At 48.8% G+C, this 12,783-nt stretch overlaps 1 protein-coding gene across 1 annotated transcript in view; it reads right to left on the bottom strand.

The window, feature by feature from the left end:
- Positions 1–12,783, bottom strand: part of PCNT (pericentrin) — a 114,383-nt gene that overhangs the window by 34,483 nt on the left and 67,117 nt on the right. Inside the window, 6 exon segments of the mRNA XM_078154594.1 lie at positions 640–1,542; positions 4,579–5,532; positions 6,747–6,815; positions 8,504–8,656; positions 8,975–9,148; positions 11,593–11,799. Of these exon segments, the coding sequence (XP_078010720.1) occupies positions 640–1,542; positions 4,579–5,532; positions 6,747–6,815; positions 8,504–8,656; positions 8,975–9,148; positions 11,593–11,799 (2,460 nt within the window).

Below are 12,783 nucleotides of genomic sequence, written 5' to 3'. Positions count from 1 at the left end.
CAAATGAAGCTCTCCCCAAATTCAACAGCCAAAAGCAATTCTTTACAAAGCTCTCCTTCCCTCCTCAAGCCTTGGCCCCCTAAGCCTGGACAACCTGCATCAGACACAGCTGTGCCTGAGGACCAAACGCCCATTTAAACACATCTCCCCAGAGGACAACAAATTGGGGGTTGACCTGCAGAAAGCTAGGCTTGCCTACACACCGTGTTGACCGCTGGGCTCCGAGCCATGTTTCAAAAGCTGCTTTCATAATACCTCTAGCGAGGAGGTGAACTAATAATGGGGGAGCTGGGATCCCTGGGCAGGAAAAGAAAAGCCCATTTCCATGGAAACATGTTGAAGTCACATTACCTGAGGACAGAGCTAAGGGACCAGACCTCAGGGAGCTCCCAGGTGAGGCCACTCCCTCTACCAATGCAAGTCACCATTTCCCTGCAAGGCACCAGTTTTGAAGAGCCACTAGAGGCAGTGACAAGGGAAAAACTTGTCCAAAGTAACCCAGCCAGCACAGGGCTAAGGGGCTGGAAGCCAGGTCCCAAGGCCAACTTTCCACCTCCTCTACCAAGCTGCTTGTCTTAATCCCCTTTGTCCCTCAGGACACAGAAATGGGCTCAGAGGAGAAAAAAAGGTATACGTTACCAATATCCTCCTTTCGATGTCATGGCTGGCGTTGGGCTGTGATCTTTCCCTACAAGACAGAGGCTGGGAAGCCAGAGGGGCCGCTCCCAGCCCTGGGAGAGCAGGATAACCCAAGCATCCTAAGGAATCTTGCAGAGCCAAGGACCGCCAAGCCAAGTCTGGGCTCTGAAGGTCGGCGGCTTGCGAGAGGGGCGTCAGGTGGATGCTGGGCAGACTTTCTAGTGTGAAGTCTTTTCTGACCAGCTCCGGGGAGCCCAGCGAGGAGGAGTCCATGTCCAGGATCGTATCTCTGAAGTGCTGAATGGTGTCCGGGAGCTCTGCATCTTGCGACCCATTCTCAGCGCTGCATGCTGAGGAAGGCGAGCCGGGTACAGACTCTTCACCTGGTTCAAGAGGAAACCTGCCTCCATCTGGAGGGGGAGAATCCTGGCTTTTCATCAATGGCGGGGCTCGCTCTTCACAGTAGGAGCAATCGGGAGTGAGGGGACTGGCATCGTACAGGTCTCCACTGGGGCTGCTCGGAAAAGAATCCAGGCTCTGGTCCACCTTAAATTCGTGTCGGACTTGTCCTGGCGGCACGTGACTTGGAGTGTTGTGAGCTGAGTCCCGTGAGTGGCAGAGGACGTTGGGGACTGGCCCTTGTGAGGAAGGAGGGCCTGGGTCAGCTGGTGATTGGCCCTGCGCTGTCCTTGACACACGCCTTGGAGGTCTCTGGGGAGGGCTTGCCAACGCAGGGGGCTCTGCAAGTCCCTGCGGGTGCAGCTGTGTCCAGCCTGCGGCGTCTTTGCTGTCTCCATGGGATATGGACTTTATCAGGTGATGTAGCTTTTCTTGAATGTGTCTCACTTGGGTTATCAGATCTCCTCTGTGCAGCTGATAACTTTCCATTGGTTTCTGCTGAATCTGTGGTGGGAAAAAGGCATGCAGATTACTAAATAAAAAGCTATATACTTTTCTAGCTAAACTCTCGTGAAAACTGATGTGTGATTTTCCTATTTCCAATCAAAGAAAAGCAAAGCAAAGGCCTGACCCTGGCACTCTTGGCCAAAGGTTCTCTCGCTGCTTTAAGCAAACAACATTTAGGCTTCAGTTTTGAAAAAGGCAGAAGCTTCTCAAAAAACCCTTCCAAATGCAAATATCAGTCCATCAGTGAGGTACTTCAGAAGAAAGAGCAGCTTCCTCGGTCAACCGAAGCCACAAGTGGGACACGCCGCATGAGAACTCGGCTCTGCCATTTCTCTAAAGAGCTCACATGGACAAACCACCAGTGAGCGTCTGCTCCCAGAGGCTGAAAGGACTTCAGAAAGTGAAGAAACAGGTCCAAAAAATTTAGCTAATGCTCTCCCCCACAAGCACAGACAGACCAAGAAAACGGCAAAGATTACACACAGGATTCAGATTTAATAAGGGAAGAAGTCTGAATGGAGTGGGGAGGCGGGGAGACCTCCAAGAGGGAAATGTTTTCTTTGACTAATTTTTCCTCTAACTTAAGATTTCTTCTTCTGGGCTTATTTGATTAATTTTCTAGTTCTCCTTCAAACTAAAGCTTGGTTCATTTATCCTCTTTTTTCTACTTTGTTCACATATGTTTTCAGAAGTAAAGTTTTCCTCTGAGGACAATGTTCATTCCACCCCAGAAGTTCTGACCTGCTGTCTCATGCCGATCATTCTGTCTCCTGCAGTTACTGCTTCTAGGACTTCTTCTCTGACACGACTCTGACTCACAATCAGAACATCTGTCTTCTGCATGTCCCCCTTGCCTGATCCCAGTTGTAACTGGTATACTCTTATCACAGAGATTCCACTGAAGAGACATCACATTCCCCAGATTCCCCCCTGCCCTTCCCTGACACTCCTGCAGCTCGCCCCCTTGGCCTGCATCCCAAGCCCGTCACTCCCCACTCTTTGGCCTCGTCCTCCCATCATTTGGGCATTCCCCACCTCTGCCACAATCGTGCTGCCCATATTCACCTACTAGGTCATGTAATTCTACTTCTAACAGAATGACTCAACAGTCACCTCAACAAAAACCACAAGGAATCACAACAGATCCATCAGGTTCTAGGTGGAGAGAGCTTTGGGCCCAGAGTCAGGAAGACCCAAGTTCAAATCTGGCCTCAGCCAGTTAGTAGCATGCGTGGCCCTGGGCAAGTCACTTTACCTGTCTGCCTCGGTTTCCTCTAGTGTAAAATGATGGGGATCATAATAGCACCTACCTTACAGGGCTGTTGTGATGCTCAAATGAGGATATTTGTGAAGCACTTAGCACAGTGCCTGGCACATAATAGGTGCCTGTTCTCTCTTTGCCCCCTCCCCACCCAAGGAGGTCAGGTGAAGAGGTCAAAGCTCCTCCTTGGCCTTGCCCCTGAGGTACCTTCATTCCTCCTAAAAGCTGGCTGCTGTCCTCTTTACTCAACTCCATCTTATTTTTCATAAAGATGAGCTCAGACTCCAGCTGTTTCTGACAGACTGTCAAGACTGAAATTACATTTTCTTTCCTCTGGAGACCAGCCTCTTTGCATATCACTAGGTCTTTAGCAGAGAATGACTGCTCCTCAACTAGACTCTAAAATAAATATGAAAACGAACACTGTGATAAGGAAAGAACCTGGGCGGCATCAATTCTCTCACCAAAAGAGGAGCTGGGCCAGAGCACAAGGCCTGTGGGACAACACACAAGTTCTAGGTATCGTCAGCCACTAGTCTGGGCTGCGCCCTTGAGGGCTCCTCACCTTGCCCACACAGAGCACACATCCCGAGGGCATAGACTAAGTGCATCCCACTGGGCCAGGCACTGTTCAAGACCCAACTAGGGATGAGCAGCTAATGGTCTAGGTGGGCACAAAAGAGCTGAAACACGGGAAAGAGCAACAGGTCCCCTGAGAGGGTGTGTCGGCCGGGTTATGGTCAGGATGCTCCCTACCCCCTGCTCATGAGGAAGAAAAGCTTGTGAGAAAAGGTGAGCGGGAGCTCAGAAAGGGAGAACGCAGCCTCAGATTGCAGCTGCCCAGTCAGAGAACTCTCTCTTTCACAGACATCAGCTCTGACCTAGAATTAATAAGTAAATGACACAGACCTCATTCTACAGGGTCTGAATTCTGCCAGGCTGAGCTGGGCTTCACCATCAATTACAACTGAAAAGCTTATTTTTAGAAAAGTTTTAAAATCAGGAATTTTAAGTTGTTTTTCTTTTTTAAAGAAAATGTTTAAAAAATTTTAAAGACACCAAAGCTCTTGGACTAAGAAACTGGATAAGAGAATGAGAGAAAGCAAATGATGCCTCCACCTGTGTATAAGGTCCTACGTGTTGTGCTGGGCCTACACTCAAGGGCCCTCCATGCCCTACCCTCCCTAGGTCTCCTTGTTGTGTGGGAAAGCCGGGGGCTGGGGTGGGGGTAGGGGCCCCCGCAGGGCGCTCCACGGCTATCTCCCAGCGGATCACAAGCTCTATTGGGGCAGGCTGGCTTCAAGCAAGGACTACCCACCCTGGACCAAAAGCAAAGCCCTGAAGGTATGAGTCTGTCAGCTCCCCTCTGCCCCAAGGCCACCTGAAAGGCCAAAGAAATGAAGAGCAGGCCTGACCTGAAGCTCCATTACAATGACCCACATCCCTGGGCCAGCTTCAGCCTCAGTGACCCAAGCTGGGGTACCACTGCCCTGTAAACAATGTCCCTCCAGCACCAGCCTTTTCCTACTGCCCAGATGAGGAAGAAGGGAAGAGTGAGAGAAGAAGCCAGTTCAGGAAGAGAGAATCGCTAGATAGGGTCTGCTGCACAGAAAGCAGACCTGGCTGCTCCTCATACCTCTGGCAAGCCTAGGGCCAGGATGAGCCAGGCCACATCCCTCAGCCCAGCCACACTAACGGAAAAACGTATCTCAGAGCACTGAGATGCCTGCCTGCCTTCATTTGTATGGGATTTCTTCTCACACAATGCATACCAAGCCATCACCACGCTGCCCCTGGGGAACAGCGGGCAGCCGCCACGGCCCCACATCTTGACTAGACTCCTCTGTGGCAGGTGCAGCACGAGGTCCTCCTTTAGAGACCCAACCAGTGCAATGACCCTCCAGAGTGGAAGCTCTGGCCAAGAGCCGCCCGGGCCCCCATGTCCTGGGCGGGCTGAGAGCCTCCGCTTCCTTCAAGTGTTTCTGAATCTGCATTTGACACCGGGGACCGCAGGCCCTGTGCTGATCGAGCGCCGTCTGGTAAGTGACCAGCTTCTGGCTCAGGGCCTGCAGCTTCAGGTTCAGGCCGACGCACTGAGCCCGAAGCACCCACAGCTCGGGAGGCTCCTGGGAGCCCGGCACATCTCGCCTCTCCAGCTCCCTCTCCAGGTGAGAGCAGGCCGCCGCGAGCACCTCCAGCTCAGCCAGGAACGCGTCCTTCTCTTCAGTCAGAGCACTGACCTCGGCCTCCTTCTTGAGGAAGGCAGCCTTCCAGTGCCGGGAGTGCGAGGCCGCCCGCTTGGCCTCTGCCTCGTTCAGAGACAGCTGGCACCTCAGCAGGCCCAGCTGCTCTGCAGAAGCCGTGCGGACGCTCTGCAGGTCCCGCTCAAGGGCTTCCACATGCAGTCGGAACTGGCTTTCCTTCTCCTCCAGGTCTTCCTGCAGCTGCTTCACGCGGGGGTCGGCTTGGGCGTCGGTGCCGAAGAGGCCCTTCTGGAGCTCGCGCTGCAGATTCTCGGCCTGGGAGCCATCCGAGTCACCCTGGCTGTCACTGACCTCATGAACCACGGGCCCCAGGAAAGAAAGCTCCCGCTGAAGCTTCTCAATGACTTCATGCAGCTGCTCCACCTCTTCCAGATTCTCCCTTCTTAACCGTTCCTGGTTCTCACGCAAATTTTCAATCACAGCTCTTAGCTCCTCTGTTTCAGAGCTTCCGTCTTTCATTACCTGAGTAGAAAGCACATCGCACAGGCCAGTTAAACACGGGAAATAGCTGAGCTCCTTACTCTTGGATCATGGGCTTCTAAGCAACTCAAAAGGACACCTGGACGTCACCTTTCCCAAAGGTCAGGGAAAGAGACCCGGGCCCTTCTGACAGGGGAATGTAGTGGGTATAGCCCAATGAAACACAGTCCACGGGGTGCCTGAGAGCTGTTCAGTCCACAAGGGTCTAAGGAAAAAGAGGTGTGAGAAAGGCCAAGACAGAGGACGAGGAAGAGGAAGAGGAAGTGAGCAAATCGGGGTCCTCCCAGGCACAGGCTGCCTGTGGCAGGGGAGGCCATACTGAGAGCAAGGAGAAGGTGAAGAACAGCAGGAGGGTGAGAAGAACTTTGACTTACAAGAGGAGAGACACAAACACTAGCTCTCCGGCCTCAAAAAAGAGCCCGCCGGAGTCTGAATGTCTACAGTGCTGGAAAGGTGACAGAAACGAGCTGCTCACTTTTGCTACACGTGGCAAGGATTGTGTTTCTTACCCTCGCTGAGGATAACCAAACATATCTAGAGAAAAGGCACCCTGGGGACCGAGGAGAAGGAATCAAGACTGGAGAATACTTTGCATGCTCTGACTGTGTTTTCCTGTCACCTACTAATCAGGTCCTCTTAAAAGAACCTTTGTGGTGAAATGAGCCCTGGTGTGGATGACCATGGAAATGAAAACACAATGAAGCCAGGCACTAAATCCCTCCCCTTCCACATGGAGAAATGAACTGCGTCTGATAAAGGGCTTCTGAGGAGGTTGGCAGGAGGACAGCGATCCACGAACAATGACTGAATGTGGGATTTCAGCAGGAAGTTTGCAACTATCCTCTGGGGGCCAGCAGGGGAGCTCTTCCCCGGCCAAGTTCCCGAGCTACTTTTGGGGGGGGGTCTAAGAGATCTTCCTTCATCCCATCTGCTATCCCACCACCCATGGCAGATCAGCAGCGTCAGTGAGGGCCAGGCCATCCCATGGCTCTTTGTTTGAGGTCTCTGAGCCCCAGGATTCCATCACTTCCTAAGCATCTTACTCAGGCCAGAGACGAGAACCATGGTGACCCATCTCTGGAGCCTCACTGCCTGTTGACCCCAATCCCAGAAGCCCTATTGCTCTTCCCAGGAGACTCCAGACTCTGGACATGAGCATAACACAGAAGTCACCCTGAGCTCCCCGTATGCCCTACCTCGTGCTGTAATCCCTTAATCTGCTCATTCAAAGAGACAATCTCCTTTTCTTTGCTTTGTAGAAATGCCTGTGAAAATCAAAGACAGAGCTGTTGGAGCACCTTAAACGTCAAGCTTTCGGTGAGGTTTGAGACCGAGACACTCACCAGGTGGGCCTGGCAACAATGTACAAATAACCCCAAAGCACTTCAGAGACAACCAACCGGTCTGACAAAATGCTGACTCGCACTGTCAGGCCAGGTCCACATGAAGGACACCTTGTCAGGTCAGCCTGTGTGCACCGCCACCCAACAGGAAGGACGCAGGAAGGCCAGAGACGGCCGCCAAGCAGATGGCAAAGCACAGACACCTTGGTGAGCACAGGGCCACAAGTGCCCGAGGTAGCCCCACCCGGCTCTGGGGCGCTCAGCCACGACGGCTCTCCGCATATCTGACTGCGACCCATCCATCATCAACCAAGGGCCGGGAAGAGCTTCTCTCAAAAAGTTCCAACTGGTCTCAACCAAACCACAGGGATGTCGAGCAGGAGTACTACTCACACCTCCTCGGCGCCCACTGCCACTGACTGGACCACCGAAGGAGAGGACCAGGACTCCCACGTCATCTCCCACCCAGCTGCTCAACGCTCTCACTGCAAACGCCTTTGGCTTCTCCCCTACCCCTACTGTGGCTTTCCAGCTAGCTTCAGGATATCTGACTGTAAGCTCCTTGAGAGCAGGGACTGCATTTGTATCCCCAGAACTTAGCACAGTGCCTGGTTCTTTAAGTACCTGTAGGTGCTTAATAAATGTTTATTAACTGTTGACTGTATGCTTCACGCCAACCTGCTATTTTAAAAACAATTATCACACACTTTGAATTATTCACCTCTATAAAATTAATTCAGATTTGTTCAATGAAACCGAGATCATTTCACTGAACATACTGTTCTTACTAAGAATAATAAAGAAGACTATGAAACACACTTCTACAAACATACTTACGAACAGGGCAACCACTTGTTTTTCCAGTAAAAACAGTCACAGTTTCTGAAAGTCCCAAATTTAAGGCCTTTTTGTAGCCTTGAGAACACATGGAAACATCAGGAAAGAAAGGACATGACCCATACCATGACACTTACCCAAAGGTCCTCCCAAGCACAGGCTATGGAGGGAAATCAGGGATCACCTTTGCTTCTGGATTTTGCTTCAGAAGTTTAATTATGCTGTTCTTTTTTGAACAGAGCACTGTATCTTGTCCTGACCAATCTCCTGCCCCAATACCCCTACCCAACACTTACCCACTGGCACTCGACAAAAGATTGTTTCTCTTATCACCCCCTCTGGGGGGCCACATAACACATACACTGATTTCTTTAAATACAAAATGTCTCAGGAAATTAATTCTCTCTACCTCACAGACTTAAGTCTGTGTATGATTAAAAGTACAATTAAAAACTGACAGCAAAATACCAAAATTAGTGGACCCAATTAGTGTCCTTAATGTTAAATACCAACCTCGATTCTGATTATGGGAATCATTTACAACTTCATAAAATCCACATCGCACCTTCCTCAGGACAACCCAATGAGGTCGCCAGTGCCTAAGAAGTGAGTGATCTGCTCACAATTCCCCAGAAGAGAGATTCCAGAGCCAAGATCTGGCCTGGGCCATGCCCCACCCCCCACTCCCCCCATGCCTGGCCAACATGGAAGCAGGGCACAGGGCCAAGCCAGGCCAAGCTGTGCTCCAGCACAAAGGGCCCTGCTCGGGTTACCTGGAAATCGGCATTCTTGACAGAAAGCTCATGGACGCTGGCACTGAGCTGCCTGTTCTGCAGAGCTAATTCTAAGTTCAGCTGCAGGAGCTCATCACTTTTACTCGTCAAATTGTTCTTAAGCTGTTCTAGCTCATTCTTCAAGCCCAGAACCTAGGACATAAGCAAAGCACAGCACTCATGGGGTAACACAGCACTTGGATGGAGTCACTATGAGAAGGGCCATGATTCTGTTCGTGGTTTCTGGGGAGGCACACACAGAAACACCATCGAATGACCTGTGTACAAATAGGACAACTAAAGAAAGTCATTGGGACTCTTTTGACTGGAATGCTGCCCCCCACCCCCCCACCCCCTTCTCATTCCCCACCCAGGCCCTACCCTGCCCCACAGCCCCCCTGCCCCTCTCATCCTCCCCCACCCCAGCCCCCACAGCCCCAACCCTGCCCAGGGCCACCTGTCGGTGCTCACCTCCCTCTCTTTCATCAGAACAGCCTCCTGCTCTGCCTTCAACTGCTCCTTAAGATGCTCCTCGTTCGGGCTCCCCGGGGCCAGCGTCAAGTGTTTCGTTTCATCCAGTTTGGACTGTAGTGTGGAAATCTGGATCAAGTTGTTCATCTGCTGCTCCTGCAAGGCCTCTTTGTCCTGACAAAAGAAAGGAAGCAGGTCGCGGATCACACGAGTCGTCCAAGATGGCCGAGTGGCTCATATGGACCCTCAGTGAGCAGCAGCGCCAAACCCAGCTGGGGCCGAGGAAAAAATATGCAAGTCCATCAATGGAGAGAGAATCAGCAATAATGGAAGTCGATAAGCCCCAAAGATAAATTACGGTGGAAAGAATTCTTTGTTGATAAGAACTGCTGAGGGTCTGGGGACACAAGAAAGAATATTCTACAATCCATTCAAAACAGACCCAAAATAGTGAAGGCTACGCCCAGAAAAACAACAAAGGAGGTAAGACAAGGGCTACAGGAAAAGGGACAGGTTTTCAACCAAACAAGGGATGGGCTGAGGCGGTTACAAATGGTAACAGAGATAATCAGGAATACATGAAATTGAAAAACTTCTGCACAAACAGAATCAATGCATCCAGGATAAGAAGGGAAGGAGTAGAATGGAAAAAAATCTTTGTATTAAGTTCCCAGATAAGGGTTTGGTATCCAAAATATATAACACATGTGTATGTACACGCGTGCATACACATGCACATACACATGACCAAAAGCAACTCCCCAACCGATAAGAGGTCAAAGAATATGAACAATGCGGAGTATTTGCATATATTTTCAGATTTTTTAAAAGACATTTTAATTGGTCTGTTTCTTCTATTTTTTCTCTTTTTTTCTTTTAAAAATAATATCTGTTACATAGGATGGCTTTCTGGGAAGGGGGAGGGATATGAGGAAATCTGAGGAAGGTAGAAACAATCAATTCAAAACCACTTCTTGAGTGCCTGTGGTAAACACTGAAGATACAAAGAGAGACAAAAAACAGCCCCTGCCTTCAAGGAGCTCATGATCCAGTGGGGGGAGATAATATCCAAACAAATATATGCAAAGCAAACTTTATACAGGATAAATAGGAAATAACCCACACAGGGAAGACACTAGAAGTAAGAGGGGTTGGGGAAGACTTCTTGTAGAAGGTGGGATTTTATGCAGGACCTGAGGGAAGCCAAGGAGGTCAGTAGATAGAGAACATATGACCAGGGAAAATGCTCAGAGCTGAGGGATGGAGGGTCTTAGGTGAGGAAGAGACAGGAGTCCAGAGTCACTGGGTCAAAGAGGACTTATTAGGGAGGAAGGTGTAAGAAGACTGGAAAGGCAGGAGTGGAATTAGATTATAAAGGGCTTTGAATGCCAAACACAGCATCTGTATTTCATCCTGGAGGCAAGAGAGAGCTGCTGGGATTTATTCGGGGGAGATGACATGATCAAAGGCCACCAATAAAAAAAATTATTTAAAAAACAGTATTTTAGAGTTTATAAAACATATATAAGTTATCTTATTTTAGTCTCCCAACAGTGTGAGTACTGGCACCCACAATTTACAGATGAGAAAATTGAGGCTCCCAGAGGGCTAGGGACTTGCCTACAGTCACACAGGTAACATCTCAAGCCTTGCCTTGAGATACACATTCTTCCTACTCTCTCACGGGGCTTCCATCATCTATCAAACTGAACCCTTTACACTCAACCTCATTGTCAACAATACTGGAAAACAATGAATTCTGCAAACCTGCATACATGTGAGTATAGTATAGAATCATCACGTATACACACACACCCCCCCCCCATGACGGCCTGTTGAGTGTACATACATACCCACATCATGCTATGAAAGGCTCAGAGGAACTTCTAAGACTCTAACCAAATGCATGTCTAAGAGGAAAAGCTTTAATTAGGAAACCAAACCCAAATAAAATGTTAGCATTAATTAACCTAGAGGTAGGAATGAGGCCCCAAATGACACCAAATGATGCTGCTGCAGAAACATTTCCAAAGTGAGCTCTAGTATGTCATCACCATAAACTCAGAAGGCCAAAGTACCCCAGTAGGAAGAGGAACAGGAATTCCATTTTTAACAAAGCCAGATGACCGGAATAATCTACAGACACTAAACGTCACCAGTCAATGCAGCTGTGAATGACAACATGCATCCACCTCCAAGAATGACTAAAATGATATCCCAGCCTTCTTGAGGTCATAGAATGGGGAAATGCCACCACGGTGGCGATGTTTTTCTCTATGAACCAAAACTGGAGCACAACAGCTGACATTAGCCTAAGAACAGGCCCTTGGCCAACCTTAGAGCACTACAGAAACAGAGGTTAGAGGAGATGGCCAGGGCACTTTCCTCTCCCAGGTGAACAGATATTACCCCCTTTGGTCCTTATGACAGCCAGGAAGGAAGGGGCTCTGCAAAGGCTATTCAAAGGACCCAGTACCTATCGATCAGGGCCCATCTTGCACCAGGCAAGGCAAGACATTCTAAGAGAGCCATTAAATGACACCATTGAAGGTATCAATGCTCATCACTGACCAAAGGTGCTGCAATCCCATTCCTCCCAATAAAAAAGACAGATTTACTTGTTTCAACTCTTTTCCGATTTTCTTCTGCTTCTCCAATTCTTCTTCAAGCCAGCTAACTTTTCTTTTGATTTCTGCATTTGTATCCTCCAGGCTTCTGATTTCATCTTTTTGGGCTGTTAGTTGTCTTTCTGCCAGCTCCTTTTTGATAACCGATTCATTTAATTCATCTATTTTTTCTCTTAATTTTCTTTGTAGAGATTCAACCTGAAAAGGCAAGATTTTTTTTAAAAGTTGCGGAAGTGGAAATGTACACTTCAATGTTTATAAATAAATATTTGCTGTTGCCATAAGAAAAGTTCCTCCTTTACGGTCAGATGGAGTCATCCTAAGAAGACAAAACACTCTACAACCCCAGAACTTCCTTTGGAGATATTAAAGCTTGGAGGGATCAGCCTCTTTACTTCACTCATGAGGAAACTGAGGCTGACAGGTAAAGGTCATAGAGTGCAGATATCGTGACTCTAAATTCAGTATTCTTAGTAACAGCCACACTGTGCAATGACTTTCATAGACTTGGCTCTTCTCAGCAATGCAAGGATCTGACAACTCCAAAAGGCTCACAATGGAAAATGCTATCCACATTCAGAGAAAGAACTCTGGAGTTGGAATGCAGATGGAAGCAGACTATTTGACCTTTTTTTTCCTTCTTTCTTGTGGTTCCTCCTATTGGTTCTAATAATTCTTTACAACATGACAAATGTGAAAATGGGTTTAATAGGAATGTACATGTAAAGCCTATATCAGATTGCATGCAGTCTTGGGAAGGGAGGAAGAGAAAATTGAAAACTCAAAAGCTTATGGAAGTGAATGTTGAAAACTAAAAATAAATTCATCAATTAAAAAATTTTAAAACAAATAGATTCAGTGGTCTTCTTCACTCTAATTAGATGAGAAAGTCCAGCCAAGCCCAATTCACGCTCTCCAGAGGATGAGATAAAACTGACTGCCAGGCAGAGTGGATCGACCAGAGACATGCTGAAAACTCGCAAGAACCAGAGGGCCCAAGGCTCTTCTTTCCTTCTCCCAAGTGCTGTGTGTGTGCCTCTCCTTAAATCAAGAGTTCTTCACTTGGGATCCATGGACTGGGGCTTGTAAAAGAGCCCCAGCTGCCTTTCAACAGAACAGATTTCCTTGGCAAACCTTTGTAGCTTACTTTAGGCACAGAGGCTTCCCCAGAAGGCCAAATGG

Source organism: Phascolarctos cinereus, unplaced genomic scaffold (assembly GCF_003287225.1).
Source record: "Phascolarctos cinereus isolate Bilbo 61053 unplaced genomic scaffold, phaCin_HiC Scaffold_5;HRSCAF=322, whole genome shotgun sequence".
NCBI lineage: Eukaryota > Metazoa > Chordata > Mammalia > Diprotodontia > Phascolarctidae > Phascolarctos > Phascolarctos cinereus.
The sequence above is the reverse complement of the archived record's forward strand: the minus strand, read 5'-3'. Positions and strand labels throughout refer to the sequence as shown.